The sequence below is a fragment of the Rousettus aegyptiacus genome, unplaced genomic scaffold (assembly GCF_014176215.1).
Source record: "Rousettus aegyptiacus isolate mRouAeg1 unplaced genomic scaffold, mRouAeg1.p scaffold_m13_p_8, whole genome shotgun sequence".
Lineage (NCBI taxonomy): Eukaryota > Metazoa > Chordata > Mammalia > Chiroptera > Pteropodidae > Rousettus > Rousettus aegyptiacus.
The window spans coordinates 32,484,904-32,506,126 of record NW_023416311.1 but is presented as its reverse complement, the minus strand read 5'-3'; the positions used below and the strand labels follow the sequence as shown (position 1 = coordinate 32,506,126).

The following is a 21,223-nucleotide window of genomic DNA, read 5'->3' as shown; positions in this document are numbered from 1 at the left end:
GTGAACATCTTAAGGATAAAATCAGATGAACTTAAAGTGAAATTAATGCCACTGGATTGGAGTGGCATGTCCAGATCTGTGCCTTTTCTATAAAACGAAGTTCTGAACACAAACGAGCGTAGCAGGGTATTATTCAGTGAATAAATGACCACTGGTCTCCCACTGTCTAACTGAGGCTACTTCTCTACTTTGCTCATTGGAATACAATTGTCCATTAGGCAGCATTTAACCATAATCATGTACGGCTCACAATATTCCACACCATTATCTGTATAAAAACGTGGATTCTTTCTTTGGAGTTAAAAGTGTTAGTTGTTGACACTTAAAACTGAAGAGGCAAGAGAAGGGCTGGAGGAAGCCCTCAGCAGGGAGTTTTATGCATATTTTATCACTGTATCTGAAATCTGCACGGGGCTTCTGCAGCTTACGTGTCCCTTCAGTCCCGCCCAGTGCCTCGTACCTACACGGGGCAGCTCCTGGGAGCTAGCAATGCTTTGTTATCTTGGTTGGATTTAGGAGGAAGATGCTTAGCAGTTGTCATCATTCATTCAGTGACATTTCGCTGCTCCCCTGTCAGACTTCTCTTTACAAAGCTCTCGTGCCAGCTGCCCAGGAACACCCTCACGCCCACACCCTGCCCCAAACTCCCGTATAATGACTTCGTATTGTTTCCTTTCCAAGCAGTGGACCCCTTGGTGCCAACACTAGTTGTACTATTTATTCTCACATTTGGAATTAGCTCAAAGGTTCCAGAATCTTTCAGGATTATTTGTCTCATTTTGTTTACTTCCTTTTATTGTTGGCCCAGATGTGCTTAAGAAAAATCTGGCTGAATTTTTTTCCTATATTTGAAAGCACCTGAGATGAATTAGTAAAGACTATAGACCTTTCTTCTCTCTGCCCCTCACCCCCTAAGAGGTTTGTCCTTTAAAAGATTAAGTTGCTCACAAAATGCTAACATTTGTTATTCTAGGTGGTGGATACACATCTGTTTGCTATATTATTTTTTGTCCTCCTCTGTATTTAAAAAACACAATAATTAAAATAAAAAAGTTCTATGAAACAATTCTCGGTGTTTTGCATCTGGGTACCAGCAGCTACAGGGCTGAAAAAGGTCCTCTCAAGAACATGGATTCTAATTTTTGTTTCAACCCAAGTTCACTGCAAGTATCAATACAATTTAAAATAATAGAATCTGGTCATGTAATTCTTTTTATGCAAGGGACTGGATTTTCCCTCCAAATTAATCCTTTACCAGTAGTGGATCGGCTAAAAACACAGGCATCAAGCAGTTAGCTCACTTCCATCTGGCACGGCCATGTGAACACTTCGGTTGGCTTGCTTTTTTAATGAAGTGATTTTTAATGAAGCAAGCTGTGAATTTAATAGATACCTTAAAACAACTTCTTTATAACTAAGCTTTAAGTAATGAAGCAACTGCCAAATTAGCCACCAAAACCAAGAGAAAAATTCAAGCCTGAACAACTGCAGGATCAAGCAATGCTGGATTTTGGTCATCGGGCATGTCGTCTCAACGGCTGGCAGAAAAGATGGTGACATAAGTCCACTGGGAGGCTGGTGCCCTGCTCAGAGACCTTACCAGAGGTCAAAGACATGCCTGGCCAACACCGAGGTATACTGCAAGTGCGAGGTATTTGAATAGTTGTTATTCCTACCACTGTCCATGCTAGTGCACTATCTCTTAGTGGTTTCTCAACCTTGTGATTGTGAACTAGCCATTTCGGCTCGCTTATAATGTGGCGACAATAGGAGGGAGATTGTTAGTTTCAGTTTATATTACCTCGAAAGAAAAATACTGATGGAATGCACAAAGTATTAGAGAACTCTTTTAAAGGTTGGGGATATTACCCAGTTCTGGAATCTCAAATGTGAATGGCAGGCAGGAAATACAAGAGGGTGAACGGGGCTGGGTGGGTGTGAGCAAAAGGCAAGGCCTGGGGTAACTGGGGAGAGCATGTCCCACCTAACCGCACTATGTGTGTGTGTGTGTGTGTGTGTGTGTGTGTGTGTGTGTGTGTGTGTTCATTCAATACAGTACACCAGTGTGCAAGAATGAACTTGTCAGTTGGTGAGTTCTGCCTTTACCGGTGAGGAAACTGATGCATAAAGAGGAGAAATAACTTGTTCAGTTTCTCACTGTAGGTCGTGGGTGGCAGGGACAGGAATCCAAGGCCCCCTGCTGCCAGTGTCATGATGTTAAGCCCTGCTTGAAAAACTCACCGGCAAAGAATTCACTCAGTGAGAGCACCTTTGTCTTGTTATCCAGAAAAAAAAAAAAAAAAAAAAGGATAGATGCAAAGTCCCTCACACATCCCCCGTCTGGTACTTGACATTTCCCTCGTCTTTCACTTACGGCTCCTTACTCTTTTTGAGGCTTTAGCCTTGCCCGGATCAGGTGGGGGAGTTGCCTCAGGTGGCTGGAGCTGGAAAGGAAGGGTCTAAGAAGGCCTGGGTGGCAGAGTGGGAAGAACTTGTGCCCACCTGCCCTTGAGCTCAGGAGGTGGCACTCCATGGGGGACATGAGAGTGGGGACTCCTGGTGGACTCAACCAGATCCCTCCCACATTCTGTTTCACAGCTGCTGGGGTATGGCCTTCTCTTCTATTTTGTCTCTCCAGGACATAAGATGAGGCAGGAGACAGGAATGAATTTAGGGACAGGAGACATTCTTTTTCTTGCTGAAAAATCTTGACTTAACATCACCAATATAAATTTGTTTCTTCATCTGTCTATGGGTGATATGATTTTTCTCCCCCAAGACTGTGGTGAAGAGTTTGCTTGCACAGTACTTGAATTCCTCAAAGCTTGACAAATGCTAGCTGGGCCTGAATCTTTCTGATTCAGTTCGATTCGCCCCACCCTCTACCACACTTCTCTAACCCGGCCAGCCTTTCCTGCCAAGCCCTGAAGCGCACATTTTCTCTTCACTGCTTACAGTGTGTAAAGGGCTCCTGCCACCTGTCATTCCTTAAAACCCAAGTGAGGACGTATGACTGGGAGGGAGAAAGAATTGGTGAGAATTGTCGCATTTGCTGTCTTGCTCAAAGCAGTGATGCTAGTTTGTATTATAAAAGCCCTTGTGCAACTGAGTTGTTTTAAACTGTAAGGGCAAAGGGTCAGTTTCTTAGATTTACAACCATAGACCAAAAATATGATATATGGCTTGCAATTAGGGGAGGGGAGGGTCTCCGTTCATCCATTTATTTAGTGAATAAATGCTTCTTGATTGCCTATCACATGCTACGACAATGGTCTAGCCACCTTACTCACTGGTTTGCACTCACGAGTTGGAATGAGGCAGGGAGCTTGCCTGCTTTCCTTCGAGGACAGGAACAGGCAGCCTCAAATGCCTGGGAAACTCCTTGAATCAGTTTATATCCCCTATGGTGTCATTTCCGAATTACCTGAATGGTACAAGGGTTTGCTGATAAAAACGAATACTCGAAAACCAAAAGCTCAGGTTTTTACTTAAATAAATATATTAAATCAAAACAAAACAAAACAAAACTCAGTACAATAAGAGTTGTGCAATGTCCCCACCTACATGTGGTATGTACATATTGGGGGGGTTAAGTGAAGTCTTAAATCTATTAAATAGCAAGCGCCAAGGTACAAAGTAGTTTCTCCACAGCAGTTCAACTCTGCTCCCTGTTGTGTAGCAGCAGATTACACCGAATCCAGGGCACACTTTAAAATCATTTTCCTCCAGTGACTTACAAAAATAATCATAAATAAAAAGTTTGAAAAAAATCCTTAATTCTCATCTGCCTAGCCTTACATCTCATGATTATGAGTAACTGATATGTCCGAAAACACTCTCAGTTTGAATCTAGCTAAACCTCTGACTCACAGGGAACAGTTTTTAAATTGTTCATACAATTCTTATCAATCAGCGGGGTTTGTGTAAAGGAAATAGGAATACGGAAACCTAATCACTCCCTCTGTGAAAAATCACCACGTCTGCCTGATTAGGGGAAGATCAGATCCCGGGAAACCTTTCCTCCATATCTCTGCCATTTCCTGGTTGTGTCATTTTAATCACGGCATTGTTGAGCCGACCTATTACTTCATGAGTTTTCTGGGCAAGGCTGAGTGTTACTGATACATGTCTTAGGAAAGCGAGTGGCAGATACTCTTATCACCAGAATCTGATGTTGCAAGCACGCTATTTGCACATAGTAAGAAGGGGTTCCTTGGCAAACTGCTCAATCAGATATGCAATTATAGCAACAGGCAGGAGTCAAGGTGCATAATTTTGGGGAAAAACTCATGGTCTTTTTATTGATTTGCTGTATTTTGCCCTTATAAAGGAATGACATCAGAGTTCAACTTGAAAATGAGGAAAACTAGGAATGAGCAGGAAGGAGATTATAAGACCACCAGGTTGGTCATTCAGGGAATCTTTTTATGGGTTAGTGGATGTCTGTTTACTGCATTCTACCGGGAATCATTCTTGGGAATGATTCATCTCACAAATTGCTACTGGATTTTCCATCATCAATGACAAATATGTAGCTTTCATGAGAGACATGTTAGCTGTATAGATATGAAACGTATGTGTGTGTTATATCTGCTCTTCCTTCTTGCTATGTACAGTTGGAGTGTTTTCCTTTCAAGCTTTACCTGATTGGATGGAGACCTTGTGAAATTTATATTAGCTAGGCTATTGAGGAAATTCACGCAGATCTGAATAAACCGGATGATCCCCATGTAGCTCTTGGGTTGAAACTAGCTCTAGCTTTACCGGCTTACTTAGCGATAAGAAAATATTTAGGGTATAAAATTGGCAATGAACTTACCAAAAGAGACTAAAAGATGTAGTCTGGTTATGTAGATAGGCAGGTAAGTAGGTAGGTAGGTATAGAGACAGACAGACGTGTGCACAAAATCAACTTATTGAGGTATAAATTGCATACCATTAAATGGGTCATTTTAAGTGTAGAATGCAAGTTTTTGTACAAGAACTTTAGCCTTGGACCTTTAGCCTTACAGAGACTGAAGGTCCTGCATACTGCAGCTCAGAGAAACTGAGCCACCCCACCCAGATGGTCAGTGGTAAAGAGGTGAGGTGGTACTCAGTTTGGAGGTGTTAATAAAAACCAGTCCATTGATTTGGCTATTATGAATAGAAATGCACCTTTTGTGGAGAGGGGGAGAAAAGACTTTATGTAGCAGTCCATAGATAGCCGCCAGCTCTGGGTTCCTGACCCGTTAAAAGTAAACACCCAACTGCTGGTTGCTGAGAATGCAGGAAAGGCAGTGAAGGGGGAAGTGTCTTCAGAGCAGTGGTGTCAAGGAAGATGAAGGGCTATGTTGAATGAATAAGTAAGAGAATTACTGAAGAGTGGGAATCTGAAGTGTTAAAGTAATTCTGACCAATATTAATGTCTGGTTGCTGACAAATAAAATTTATAAATGACTTTTTCATCCTCTTCCTCTAGCAACAGGAGCTGTTATTACAACATTGATTTTGAAATTAAACGTTATGGAATTTTCTTGCTTTAATGAGAAGGCAGATCCAACTGGTAAATAAAGTAATGCTTAAAGCAATCAAAAGAATGAAAATGAGAAATAAAGTAACCATGTTCCTAATGCTGAACCCAAACTGGCAGGTTTTGCTGATTTATTAAAAAGATTCATATTTATCTGGAGGTAAATGTATTGAGAAGCAATGCTCACTGAATAAACCCTCTCTTTGGTAAGAGGAGAAAAGTCAATTAGTAATGTCATCTGTTTAAAAATCTCCCTGCACCTGTTTCTCATTTGTCCTCCCGCTGAGAAACCGAAGACAACTTCTTTTTACTGCTTGTGGTCAAACAGCAAGTTCATTTCTTGCCACGGGATGATCAAACGGCTGGCCTCCCCCAGCTTGAGAAGGTTTGCCTTTCACTTTCAACCTGTTCAATCATCATTAACTCTGAAAAATGTCACATTCCATTTGTGCAATGAAAATTTCACCACCAGCGACGGTTTGGGTTAAGGTTTTGTAGGTGAAGCCCTAAATCTTGCAAAGCACCTCACACATTCTCAAGGTCATTTGCCTTGTTTCCTTGTTTAATGACAGTTGCCTAAGATCCTGGAGTCTGTCTGTGGCCTGACATAGGAAACTCTGAAGAAATGTCTGTGTGTGGGTACATGTTTCCCACTCTCAGAGTCAAAAGGTTCAGTAGGTGATACAACATGTGGGTATAATCTGAGAAAAATTAAGGTGTGTGCATGTGCAGAGACACACAAACACACAATTTACACACACCCTCCTTTGTTATATATATTACGCACATATACACTGGAATTTTTACCAAACGAAAACAAAAGTCTCCTTTACCGGGGAGATACTAGTAAGGAAGACCACTGGATGAGGCCCATTTAAAGTACGGTTTTCCTACACTGGGAAGCCAGCTTTCCCGAGGAAGCTAACTTATCAACTCGGAGAAGTTCCAAAAAGTTTCTAGAAAGGAGAAATCGGCTTCTTTTTAACTTTTGCCATTGGGCGTCAGAGATCTTCATCTCCTTTGTTTATTAATTAGGTTTCCCCCTCTGCAGAGGGCTTCTGACGTGTAAATCCCAGTGAATGTGGCACAGAGCCAAATCCCTGGTGGGTACTCTATAAATATCAGTTTCTGAAAGTGGTTGTCAGGCAGCAAGATGGCTAAAGTAAGAGGTCACTTGATCCAGAGTCTTAAAAAAAGCATAGAATTTATTGGGGCAAGTCAAATAAGTTTTGTGCCATTTGGCAAGCAAGTCAGAGCTAAAACAGGCCCCAGTAATGGGTCCTGATTAAATTCTCAAGGTCAAATCCAAGTGAATATATATATATATATACAGAGCTCTCCAGAGCCTTAAGTGCCGAGGCACTACCACACTGTTTTAAATAGTCTCCAAGAAGGGCTTCTTGAGTTCTAGCTTTTGTTCAATGCCGAAGTTTCGCTGGGTCAGCTCTTAGAAAAGGGGGTTACCAGAAGCTCTGGATTACAGGCACAATGTCTTGTGTCTCATTGAATTAGCTCTGGCTCATAATGTATTAGAATATTTATTGTTGCCAAAATCAATTTTTAATTGACTAGTAGAAATTGAGGGTAGGAGAGAGGGCAAAAATTGTCTAATGATATTTTACAACTCCCCCAGCTAATACAAGACCAGACCCTGGGTCTAAAGAAGAATCATGTGGCTCCTAAAACATAAAAGAGAATGAATGTCCTGCCATTTTAATGACCTGGTTGACAACACCACCTTTTCAGAAAAGAGATTCTAATAGTAGGTTATTAGCTGAAAAACAAAAACTAGCGTATAATTTCCTAGGAGAGATTTTTTTTTTATTCAAACACTTGCATATGTGCCTAGTATTCTTCTAAGTGCTTTATAAATATTAATTCATTTAACCTCATAGTAACTCCAAGAGGTGAAGTAACTTACCAAAGGTCATGGAACTATTCAAACCACTATGCAGCTATAGATTTTTCATACAGATCTCTCAGAATTTGCAACCCAAATGCCCGTTTATCTGTTGCTTCAAGATGGGCAGACAATGTGCAAAGAGAAAAGCGATTTGTTTGCTCCACTTCACAGGGATAGAGAAATGGAGATCGAGTCTCTAAGCTTCTCTTTTCTCCTTACCTGATTTCTTCTACTGTCTTGTCTCCACCTTGGGGAGGTCACCTTTCTACTTTTGGATCCTGAGTGAGCTAGTGATCTGTCTCTATCTGTGCCATGCACACACATGCACATGTGGGTGTGCACACACATGCACACTCTCACACCCATACTTTCACACAGAGCTGTTACTGTGCTTCAGTGAAGCTGCACAGGGTGTGTGATCTGGACATGAAAGCAGACCTCATTTGCTCATTAGAGCTAAATTTTCAGGACATGCCCCAATTACTGACCTCCACTAACGGCCTCGGTTTGCGCTCGACTGCAAACCTGAAGTGGCAGAGTTCACAGTAGCTGGTGTTTGAGGACGACAGCCAGTGCTCCAGGCAGCTCCGATGAATTGTCCCCAAGGTCCCCGTACATTCACATGGAGAGAGCAAGTCCTCTTGGCTGCTGCCCTCATGGCAGATCCTGCACATTGGCCGGTCATTGAAGGGGCTGTAAGAGAAGGAGGGGCACCTGCTGGTCACTGGGCTAGAAACCACTGCATGCAGATGGTCCTCTGACTCTGTATCCCAGTGGCAGCTGCTCAGAATAGATACCTGCTTTAAAACCCTGTGTCTACACTTGCATTTGCCAATACAAAGAAATAGGGGGTGGCCTGGGGCTAACAGTGAGTGAAAACGAGCAATATGTTATTTTTTGCGTTGGATATAGATGTAGTTCATGCAAACTACCAATCAAAAAATAAAAACCATCCCTCGCCATTAAGAAAATAAATTGTTTTAAAATGACATCATTTTAGACATTTCTAGACAAACTGTGTCTTTTGAATTTGGCCAGGACACTTTTGAACACCCCGAAGTTCCTTTCATTTCTTCTTTCAATAGGGTGGGAACATGAGAAGAGGTAAGTGAACTGACAGCCAGCCCTGAGCTGCCACACAGAAGTGCAGTCTGAGCCACGGCACAAAGCTGAGTGGCAGGTCAGCCCTTTGAGCTTTCCTAGGATGCTCTTTGGGATACTAAGGACACTAAGCTGAAAGTGAATAATGAGTATGTCCTACCCAGGTAGGCTCCATCTAGAGCTCTGCCTTTAATTTGCAAAAGCCACCCCTGCACATTTTGTGAAGGCACCAAATGCAGTGGTCCATGAGGCAGGCTCTCGGGTCCCGCTGTCTGGGCTCGAATGTCAGCTCTGCTGCTTACTAGTTGGCTAATCTGGGGCAAGTAATGTCATCTCTCTGCACTTTATTTTTCTCATCTCTAAAATGGACACAAAGAATGGTACCTTTCATATGGTGACTGCAAAGATGAAAAAGATTATCCAGATTGGAAGCTTAGAATAGGGACCGGCATGCAATAAATGCCTAGTTAATGCTAAATATTTTCTCTTGTAGAAAAATTCAGGTCATGGAAAATGGAACAGCATGGCCCTCATCACATAAGTCAGTGATCAATGGAAGAGTCAAACTGGCATGACCTTACTTCTCAATTGATACTGTGTTCTGTGAGAGGACTATTTCTTTCTGATCAATGTGTTCTTATATTGCTTGAGCTTTCCTTTATTGGGCATTAGATTTTAAAATATGTCATCACTGTACATGCCAACCTCTTTACCTGCCCTCCCCTGCCTCTTCCCATTCCCCAAAGATGACAGTGACTCAGGCTCATGCCCATCATCTAACACCATCTTTGGTCCATATGGTAATACTGCTGTTTCCCACAGGCCTGTCTGGGGATGATGCTGGGAATGTGCAAAGTCTAAAAGGGGATTAAAAGAGGAAAGGATCTCCTTCTCACTTGCCCCAAAGACCCAGTCATGCTCAGGGGAAGGAAAGAGAGTTTAAAGAGTTGACTTTTTCCTCATTATTCCTTGCCTCCTTCATTTGCATTGAGCTAAACGCATGTAAAATTCTAAAACCTTCTAGTTTACATTACTATGTGGTAGAATGTAAAAATGCCTGACAGACACACACACACACACATTGGCTCACAAGTTTCAGTCATTTGAGCTCTGCAACCTGCTTGCTCTTCCTGATCAAATGAGGTGTTTGATGGCTGCAAGGGTGACAGGTGTATATCAGTTATCTGTTTCAGTTCACAGATGAGCAATGATGCTCACCGCCTCATTGTATTCTGAGTCCTAACCAATTGTTAGGAGTTTTTCAAGAGGTGGACAAATATATATTGATCCCCGCCCCCCATTTCTTGCGTTTGCAATAGTAGCACAAATTGAAAGTACGTGGACAACATTTACAACATGCACGGTGTGTGTCTGTGTCTGGTGGCCACCAAGTCTAGGCTAGGGGCAGCAGAAATGCTGTGGTCCACTAGTCATCCTGCTGCAGGCACATGTTCAGATCTGTGGACCTGTTTCTGCACCAGAGGGGTTGGCTGAATTGCTCAGACCAAAGTATGTGGTCAAGGTGTGAATGACTGACCCAAATTTGGGGGTTGAAAGTGTTAGTACTGATATCAGGAGACAAACCCAGTGTTGATTTGCATGTTACATTCATGTGTTAGGTCAAAGTCCCACTTACCTATTTTGAAAGAAAGGCAAGGAGTACCTACTGGCACAGCAGCCTATAGCTCTCAATCTGCCACTGGGCAGCAATGGCACAAGAGGAGCCCTCCAGGGACAAAGTGCTGGCCTCCATAAGCCATCTCCAGCTGTTGAAAGCCTTTAGCTTTGCTTTGGGGAGACAAGCTGTAGGGGTTTTAATAGTGCAGGATGTGCATGAAAGATCATGGGTGGGGGCCCATGAAGAGCAAAGGAGGGAGCAATAGAAGAGGCCCGCAAGGGGGAATGTGCCAGAGAAGACTCATCCAGGAAGTGGCCTTGGTCAGTGCTCCTATCAGGCAGTGCTGGTTGGCACGAACACCAGGAATGTCACTTCAGAAGTTTTGCCCACTTCAGCTCAGTCACCTGAAATCAGGCGCCTCCTGCATTCTCTTCTAACAAAGGTTTACCTTTGTTAGTGCCTGGAGACAAGGAGTGTAATTACTGTAGCAACGTCAAAATAACAAATGTAAAGCAAGTGACCCTGTGTCTTGTGGGATCCTCTCCTGCCTGGCTCTTTGCAAGTGTGAATTTAAGTGGAAAACTAGACAACATAAATTTTAGCTTTATATCCTATTGCTATAGAAACGGCAATGACAGAACTTGTGTGGTCTTTTTTCTCACCAGTACCTCCTCTCACTTGACACAAAGACCTGAGCACTAATTACATTCCCTTCAGCATTTTCCATCTGACAAGAGTCCTTCGGATCAATTACACATTCATTTATTTTCATTTAAATTGTGGTACTACCTCTGGGTGGCAAGAGTCCGCACTACTGTCGACAGCAGCTGCCCGTCCTTGGCCGAAACTTGCATGACATACTGTGGCTGCCCATTCACTAGGCTGCCACAGTCCTCCACGGTCTTCACCACGGGTGCAGCTGAGCTGGTGCAGTCTGGCAGCACTTCGGGCAGGTGACTGCAGCGGCTGGTTGTCATGGTAACAGACAGCAATTACTTTGCTAATGGCTCCCACATTCATACAGGATTTCCATCTAAGAGAGATCAAAAAACAGTTTACTTGGGCAAGGTGGTTAATAGGAAATGAAGAATGAAAGGCTATCCACATCATCATGTCATTATTTAATATAGATAACAGGGGCAGCCTTGCCGTGGCCCATTATCTTGTTACCATTTAATATGCATGCATGCGCGCACACACACAGAGCCCACAAGAAACAGCAGACGTGGTTATGAACAAGACAGTGAGCATGCCAGTGTACATAAACATTTAGGATCACTGCTCTTGGAGAGGGGAGGGATTGATGGCTCTGAAGCCAGTTCTCCTGCTCTGTACCAGAGAAGCAATACATCTGTGTTGATACTCTTTAAAAGTTATTACTACTGGTTGCAACTACTTTTTCTTGTAATTTATTCTCCATGCAACTTCATTCTGAGACATCGAGATTTTATTTTATAAATGAGAAAGAAAGAAAAAAATCAAAACAAATCTGGCCAAGTAGCACCTTGTAGGATATTTGCCAAACACGAATCATCCAATTAATGAACCAACTTTCTGATCTTTGCCATATTTGTGTCCCATGATACAATTATCTACTTAATCTGTCTTGAAAATTAACTTCCTTTAAAAACTTAACCTTTTTTAGCTTTGTCTTAAAATTATTCATGAAACGATGAGTTTGATGAGCTTGTTACATTTTTTTCCTAGTAGTCATTACAATAAATACACTATTACTGAGTTTTGTCTCTTTATGTATTACCTAAAATCCAGGGACACTGCATTGTCATAAGGGGACACATAGGAGAATGGAAGGAACTGATAAAAGAGATCTTTACTGCATATTAAACATAATCCATTTTTAACAAGGGTCTTGCCTCCCTGACATATAGTCTATCACGTAGACTGCTAGAAATTCTGTTTCCAACTTGTGTGGTGTGGTCTTGAACTCGACCTCAAGTTCAAAGTAGTCAGGCCCACTGAAGTGATGAACCTCAATGTATTCAATACTAGGTCTGCATGTGATGTGTAAGGAATAGAGGGCTTTACAGAAACTTTTAGGAGGAATTATTTATGTCTAAAGGTGAGATGACACAGTTTCATAGTCCACACAGGTCGTTTCTGCCTGGCTTGCTCACCTCGAGCTCCTGAGTCCAACATGGCTTGGACTCAGTAGACAGAGGCAGGACTGGTTGACAGACTGAGTTCATATCACTAACCAGTCCGGGTGGTCAAGGTCCCAAGTCTAAATAAATCAGGCCCCCAACCCTGAAGGGATTTCTGGAATTCCTCAAAGGGTTGTTTTCTCTCAGATATTTGTCTACTTATTTATCTTGACTCCTGCCGGTCTGGAAAACAGAATCTTCCCAATTTCCAGAAAAATGTGCATCACTGGATGTTCTTGGGATGAGTACATAGTGTTTCCAGATGAACTTGAGCTGACACTGTCCCTTCCGACAAGCACATGTCAAGCAGGCCTGACCATCAAGAGACAAACGAATGAGAATGGAATCCCTTCCTTGTTGCTTAGGTGTCTGGCTGGCCTCACTCCAGCATGCTGTTTTCTGTGCTCTGTGGCTGCCATGAGTCCTCTCAGGGACCTCTCCCAGGAGCTCTTTGGAACCTAGCAGCAAGGAGAGGGCTGCAGACACAGATCCTGGTCCAAGGTCTGATGTGGGGCAGAGGCAGAGCTGTCCCTTCAATGCCATTGTCACAACTCTGGTGGGTTTCTCAACCACCAGGTACTGAGCATTCAAGGAACACAATCAGATAATTAGCTAGTATAATTTTTCCTTTTAAATAGGATTTGTTGCATTTTTTTTTCATTGCAAAAGCAATAAGTTATGGAAAGTACAGAAAAGCACAAAGAAAACTATAAAACTTACTCATAATCCTACAGCACACTTTTTGGGTGGATGTCTTTTTAATTTTGGCAGGGTTGGCAGGGTGGAGTTGTTAATTTGCAGCTGGAGCCAGATATCTTTTTTTTTTTTTTTTTTAACTGAGTAATAGTAGCTCTCAAGCCATAGAACAAAAGGATGTTCAAAAACTGCCTTCTAAAACTGTGTCTAATCCCCCTCCCCTGGCCTGCCCTTATAAAACCCCATTGACATGATTTTAAATTCTCATAATGCCTCACAGTCACAAAGTGTAACTTCCTGGCACAACTCTCTTGCTTCACAAGGCAGCCATAGATTAAGAGCCAGGGGTGTGTTGGCAGGAAAAGCAGACACAGTGACCTTCTTGCCGCATGGAATCATTATGTCTGGGTGCACTTTGAGAGTCTATTTTTGGGTTTTGCATATTTCCAACTCAGAGGGCCAAACCCTCCCTTCCTACACTTAATGGAACTGGAAGGAGGCAGAGAAGGAATGCACAGAGTGAGAAAATGGGACCAGGGTTGCCAGTAGTTAGGCTACTCTAATTAGTAGAGGGACTGTCACTCAGGCGTATGATGTCCCCAAGTTCATTCACTTATAACTTAGACTAAATCCTCATCAAAGGAAGTAGTTCTAAATATATGACCTAAATCTGCAATAAAATGTCCTTAAAACAATTCTAGAAGTGGAGTTTCCTTTAATCTTATAGATATCTGTAAATTCACTTCTGGATGATATACTTAATTTAACTTCTGTCCTCAGAGGCAAGAGGAAATTATTAGCCATCTGAACAGTTTATTCCATTCACAATGGGTGCTAGGCGCTGAGTTGGACATAAAGGAATACATACTTTGCCTTTTCCTGCAAGTAAGCCCTGGTTCTTTGCCTTGTGCCATCTCGGTAGAACCCTGAACACAACTTAGGATCTGATTGAAATGAGACCCCAGTCTAGCACTCACTGGAGAACACACCAGAATAACCTTGAGATACTAGGACTGGCGTACCTGTGATGAGTCCCCACACTCCTAAAAAATTGGGTGGGGGGTAGGAATCACATAGAGCATGAGCCCCTTTGATCATGGTAGGAAGGGCTGAGTTGGTTCTAACTCCAGAAGTGGGGATCTAATCATGTACTTAGGTAGAAGAAGAAAGCAGAGAGCACATTTTCCCCAGTCTCGGTCAAAAAGGAAGCCCCAGAGGCCTTGAGCCAGGCCTGAGCAGGAGTGGGCCTTGCAGGCTGCATGCTCCAATTGGCATGCATATTGCACCTGGGGCAGTAACAAACAGCCTGCTGCATTTCCTTGTCTAGTTCAGAGCCACCTGGGAAAACAGCAGGCTGTTGTGGATGCTGAAAGGAACTAAGCTGCAGGCTTGTAGCCTAGCACTGGTCTTTCCTTGATCTTACAGCAAAATTTCAAGTACCATTTGACCATTTTCTTATCAATAAGGAAATTGCTTCCTAGTCCACCCAAGAATACTGCTTTCTGGCATTTCTCAGGATGAAAACACAATGCTAGGAAACTTCAAATTGCACTGGTAGGATGGGTCCTTTGTTGACCAGGCTTGACACCTTGTGTAATTTCTTTCCCAGGCTGAGAATAAAACATAATTTGGCACTGGCCAAATTCAGCTTCACACAGTGTGAATAGGTAGATGAGAGGGAGACAATAAAACAGGAGGGAGTGACTAAATAAATAAAAGACTGAATAGACAATTGTTAAGATAGAAAAGGACTGTTAAATTGCGACCCCTTTAAAGGACAAAGTACAGGTTTTACAAAAGTAAGGGCTCGAACAGGCTGTACATAATTGTCGCTGCATTTCTGAACCAGCTGCCATTGGTAAGTGATCTCCATGGGAACATGGGTGGCATCATGTGGATGCGTCCAGAGGACGGAGGGGGAGGGAAGGCAAATGAATTGCTCACCTATGCAGCCCTTTTGCCTCAGCAGCTCCTGGAACCGCAATAGGGGTCACAGTTACGGGAAAAAGCCAGTCTCTCACACTTGGCTGAGATTTTGTGCATATTTGAAATTAGGGTACTAATACTTCCTGAGTCACCTCATCTGGTTGTTTGTGAGGTCTAAAATAATATATGTGAACATGCTTCGTAAATTGAAACTAGCCATGCACAGAGAAGGCCTCGTTTTATTACTACATTAACCTTAAGTCCTGCTCTTTTTCTGGCTTGGGCTGCATCTCGTTTCTGTGCTCTAAAACTATTTTCTCCCATGTCTGGTCGACTTCTACCATGCTGCACCTTTTGGATCACACTTTATTTCTGATGATGTACCATTCCATCTCTCTCAGAGGGGGAGCACAAAGGGAATCTCTTCCTTGCACACTCACTTCTTGTTCTCCTTAGCCCTTTTTCATATCCCTAAACACAGGTTTCATTCTTTCACGAAAATGTTTAGTAAAGATATTTGATGAAAAACTGCTATTATGTTTGAGATACTTGGGTCTATTTGTTATAGCAGCTACCATTATCTTAGCTAATCTCGCATGTAATAAATAACACTAGAAAGTAAAACACAAGCCACTCCCAAGTGCCTTTCCAGGCCTACTTCTATCAGAACTATATTTTTAGTGCCAAGTCAACTTTAATCTCTTAGATGTAAAATAGGAGGGCTATTAGTGGGAAGAATCTGTAATGATGGTATCTCATGTATAAAAATTACCAATGGGGACCTATAACTAACGATATAAAGAAGAAGGCTAGTGGAGACTGGTAGGAAAGGCGGAGATGCAAGGAAAAGCTGGCCCCACACCCACATGTGGCAGTTGAGAATCAGGAGGGATATCTTGGCTGTGGATGTCCCCCTGAGGAGTGAAGGGTCCAAGACCCACACTAGGATCCCTAGACCAGAGCACTGGTGCTGGGGAAAGGAGCCTCCCACAATATCTGGCTGTGAAAAACAGTGGGGATTCCATTCATCTGGTGAGATGGAAGGTTGCTGGAAACCCAAGTGTCCTCTTAAAGCATCCATGAACAAACTCTTCCATGCCAAGGCACTCACTCCGGGCTCCTATGGAGGGACAGTGGCTCAAGAAGTGCCACAGACACATAGGGAAAGATTGAGTTATGTGGATTCAGGGTAAGGGCTGGAGGGACAGCTGCCATTGTCCTGGTGTTCAGCCCTCCTGTGCAGCCTATGGTAGGCACCATCTTTCCTGTGTTGCGCCTTCCCCACATGGCCAAATCCAAATCTGCACTGGCCTGATGAAATCTGTTCACTCCACACTTACTCCCTGAGATCCTGCCTCATCCTTGTGTATTGTCCAAAATTCTCTCAGTGTGAGCCATATGGACAGGCAGCAGCAGGCCTCAGGATGTCTTGAGCCTTTTGCTGAGCCACCTCAGGCCTGATACTGGTGGCAGCCAGCCTCAGTTCACAGCGTGGCCTCTCCCACGTGCCTCCGTGCCCAGGACAGGCAGCGATCAACTGTGGATCACTTTGTAGCTCTTACCAGGTAGCCCTGGGCAGTCACAGATAGTGGCTAACCTTAGCATGCATGGGAGCCCCTCTCAAGAGGCCTCAGAACCAACATATCCAAAGGCCAGCTTCAAACCACAATAGAGCACTTATTGATTAGCACCACAAGCAGCACATCCAGAGGGTGGTCTCAGCAGGCACCAAAGCCTGCTGAGGCAAATCCCGCTCTGTGGGGTCAGCCTCCTCACAGTAGCTTGCACGCTATGGGCATCACCAATCCTCACAGCCAGTCAGCCTGAGGGTTAATCCCATGCGCTAATGTGCCAACAGCAATCAAGGCTCAATTACAACAGGGGGGCACATACAATACACACAAGTAATACTACTGGAGTGCCTGGTACTGCTTCACAGGGCCCCACGAGGCCTTACTATATAAGCCTCCCAGCCAAGACTGGGAGATGTAGCAGATCTAACTGATACATAGAAACAAACACATAGAGACAGCCAAAATGAGAAAACAAGGAAACATGTTCCAGATGAAAGAACAGGAGAAAACTCCAGAACGAGAACCAAATAAAATGGAGGCAGCAACTTAGAGTTCAAAACACTGGTTATAAGTATGCCCAAGGAACTTAGGGAGAACTAAGCATTAAAAAGGACATAGAAACCATAAAAAAAAAAAAAAAAGAGAACCAGTTAAAAATGAAGAATACAGTAACTGAAATGAAAAACACACTAGAAGGAATCACCAGTAAATTAGACGAAGCAGAGGATTGAATTGGCACTTCGGAAGACAAGGTAGCAGGAAACATCCAACTGAACAGCAAAAAGAAATAAAAATAAAAATAAATGAGCATAGTTTAAGGGACCTCTGGGACAACATTAAGTGTAACAAAATTCACATCATAAGGGTACCAGAAGGAGAAGAGAGAGAACAAGGGATTGAGAATGTATTTGAAGAAATAATGATGGAAAACTTTCCTAACTTAGTGAAGAAAATGGACTTATAAGTCCAGGAAGTGCAGAGAGCCCCAAACAAGATGAATCCAAAGAAGAGTGACACCAAGACACATCAAATTAAAATAGTAAAGATTAAAGACAAAGAGAATCCTAAAAGTAGCAAGAGAATGTCAGCTAGTTACTTACAAGAGAGCTTCCATAAAACTGTCAGCTGATGTCTAAACAGAAACTTTGCAAGCTAGAAGAGACTGGCACAAAATATTCAAAGTAATGAAAATAGAGGACCTACAACCAACACTACTCTACCCAGGAAGGCCATCATTTAGAATGGAAGGAAAGAGCTTCCTAAACAAGAAAAAACTAAAGGAGTTCATCACAATAAATCAATATTAGAAGAAATGTGAAAGAGACTTCTTTAAGAAGAAGGGGGGGGGAAGAACATAAATATGAATAGTAAAATGGCAACAACTATGTATCTATGAATAATCACAATCAATGTAGATTAATTAAATAGTCCAGTCAAAAGACATAGAATAGCTGAATAGATAAGAAAACAAGACCCATACATATTCTGTCTGCAAGAGACCCACTTCAGATCGAAGGACACACACAGACTAAAAGTAAACGGATTGAAAAAGATATTTTGTGCGAACAAAAATGGAAAAAAAAGCTGGGGTAGCAATACTCCTATCAGACAAAATAGACTATAAAACAAAAACTATAATAAGAGACAAATAAGAACATTACATAATGATAAAGGGGTCAATCCAACAAGAGGATATAACCCTTATAAACATTTATGCACCCATCACAGGAGCACCTAAATATATAAAGCAGATATTAACTGACATAAAGGTAGAAATCAACAGTCATAGTCATGGTAGGGGATTTTAACAGCCATTGACAACAATGGACAAATATTTTAGACAGAAAACCAACAAGAAAACAGCAGCCTTGAATGACATACTAGAACAGATGAATTTAATTAATATTTTTAGAGCATTTCACCTCGAAGCACCAAAATATGCATTTTTTCGAGTGCACATATAAGATTTTCCAAGGTAGATCACATGATAGGCCACCAAAAAAATCTCAGTAAATTTAAGAACACTGAAATCATATCAAGCGTCTACTCTGACCACAATGGTATGAAACTAGAAATCAATTACAAGAAGAAAATGGAAAAACACACAAACACATGAAGGCTAACTAACATGCTGCTAAACAATGAATGGATTAATAAAGAGATCAAGGGTGAAATCAAGATACTTTGAGACAAATAAAATGAAAACACAATAACTCAAAATCTATGGGACACAGTGAAAGCTGTCCTGAGGGGGAAATTCATAGCAATACGGGCCTATCTCAAGAAATAAGAAAAACTTCAAATAAACAATCTTAACTTTACACTTAAAAAAACCCTAGAAAATAACAGCAAACAAATTCCAAAATGAGTAGAAGGAAGGAAATAATGAAGATGAAAGTGGAAATAAACAAAATAAAATCTAAAATACAATACAAAAAGTCAATGAATTCATGAGCTGGTTCTTTGAAAAGATAAATAAAATTCATAAACCTTTAACCAGACTCATCAAAAAAATGAAATAGAAAAAGAGGACCCAAATAAAATTAGGAATGAAAGAGGAGAAGTGACAAATGACAATACTGAAAGACAAAGAAAATGCTATGAGCAATTATATGCCAACAAATTGGACAATCTGGAAGAAATGGATAAATTTCTAGCAACATACAATCTTCCAAGACTAAATCAGGAAGTATCAGAAAATCTGAATAAACTGATTATTAAAAACAAAATAAAATTAGTAATCAAAAATCTCCTAACAAACTGAAGTCCTGGACTGGATGACTTCACAGATGAATTTTGCTAAACATTCAAAGAAGACTTAACATCTATTATTCTTAAACAACGTCAAAAAATTCAAGAGGAGGGAAGGCTTCCAAGCTTATTTTATAAGGCCACCATTACTCTGATTCTCAAACCAAAGACATTACAAAAATAAAATAAAATAAAATTATAGACCACTATCCCTGATGAAAATCCTCAGCAAAATATTAGCAAACCAAATTCAGCAATACATTTAAAAGGCCACATACTATGATCAAGTGGGATTTATTCCTGGGATGCAAATTTGGTTTAATATCCACAAATCAATTAATGTGATATACCACATTAATAAGTTGAAAGATAAAAATCATATGAGCATATCAACAGATGCAGAAAAAGCATGTGACAAAATCTAGCTTCTATTTATGATAAAAACTCTCAGCGAAGTGGGAATAGAGGGAACGTATCTCCACATATTAAAGGCCATATATAACAAGCCCACAAGGATGTCCACTCTCATCACTTTTATTTAACCTAGTATTGGAAGTCCTAGCCACAGCAATCAGATAAGAAAAGAAATAAAAAGCACCTGAATTGGAATGAAAGAAGTAAAACTGTCATTATTTGCAGGAGCCCTAAGATTCCATCAAAAACCTATTAGAACTTATAAATGAGTTCATTAAAGTAGCAGGATACAAAATCAATATTAAGAAATCAGTTGCATTTTTATACACCAACAACAAATTTTCAGAAAGAGAAATTAAAAGAACAAACTCATTTATGCCAAAAAAATAAAATAACTAGGAATAAATTTAACCAAGGAAGTAAAAGACCTGTACCTGAAAAATTATAAAACATTGAAGAAAGAAATTAAAGAAGATACAAATAAATGGAAGCATATGCCATGCTTATGGATAGGAAGAATTAACATAGTTAAAATGCCCATACTACCCAAAGCAATCTTGAGATTCAATGCAATCCCCATCAAAATACCAGTGACATTCTTCATGGAACTAGAACAAATAATCCTGAAATTAATATGAAACCACAAAAGACCCCAAATAACCACAGCAATCTTGAGAAAGAAGAACAAAGTTTGAGGTATCATGCTACGAGATATCTAACTGTACTACAAGGCTATAGTAATCAAAACAGCATAGTATTGGCATAAAAATAGACACATAGACCAATGGAGCAGAATAGAGGGCTGAGAAATAAACCCACACCTATATGGTCAATTGATCTATGAAAAGGAGGCAAAAATATATATTGCGGTAAGAACGTTCTATTCAATAAATGGTGTTGGGAAAACTGGACAGATACATACCAAAAAATGAAACTAGATCACCTTCTTACACCATATACAAGAATAAACTCGAAATGGGTAAAAAACTTAAATGTAAGACCCCAAACCATAAAATTCCTAAAAGAAAACATAGGCAGTAAACTCTGACATCTCTCTTAGTAATATTTTTTTCTGATATACCTCCTCTGTCTGAGAGAGACAAAAGAAATAACAAACAAATGAGACTATACCAAACTAAAAAGTTTTGTGCAGCAAAGAAAACCCTCAACAAAATGAAAAGACAATCTAGTGAATGTGAGAAGATATTTGCCAATGATAAATTTGACAAAGGGTTAAAATCTAATATTTATAAAGAACTCACACAACTCAACACCCCCAAAAATCCAATTAAAAAATGGAGAGAGGACCTAAATAGTCGTTTCCCTTAAGAAGACATACAGATGGCCAACAGACATTTAAAAAGATGCTTAATGTCACCAGTCATCAGAGAAATGCAAATTAAAACCACAATGAGATATCATTTCACACCTGTCAGAGTGGCTATCACAAATAAATTAGCAAAGAACGAATGTTGCTAAAGATATGGAGAAAAGGGAACCCTCGTGTACTGTTGGTGGGATTCCAAACTGGTACAGCCACTATGGGACACAGTTTGGAAGTTTCTC

General features: G+C 41.2%; 1 protein-coding gene across 5 annotated transcripts in view; it reads right to left on the bottom strand.

Annotated features, from left to right (window-relative positions):
- The window catches only part of MARCHF3 (membrane associated ring-CH-type finger 3), a 131,593-nt gene that overhangs the window by 21,436 nt on the left and 88,934 nt on the right, over positions 1–21,223 (bottom strand). For all 5 annotated transcript variants that reach the window (XM_016121935.2, XM_036225454.1, XM_016121934.2 and 2 more), the window contains 2 exons: positions 10,924–11,167; positions 7,904–8,108 (listed from right to left, as the gene is read on the bottom strand). In XM_016121935.2, the coding sequence (XP_015977421.1) occupies positions 7,904–8,108; positions 10,924–11,111 (393 nt within the window). In that variant the 5' untranslated portion in view covers positions 11,112–11,167. The remainder of the gene's footprint in view (positions 1–7,903; positions 8,109–10,923; positions 11,168–21,223) is intronic.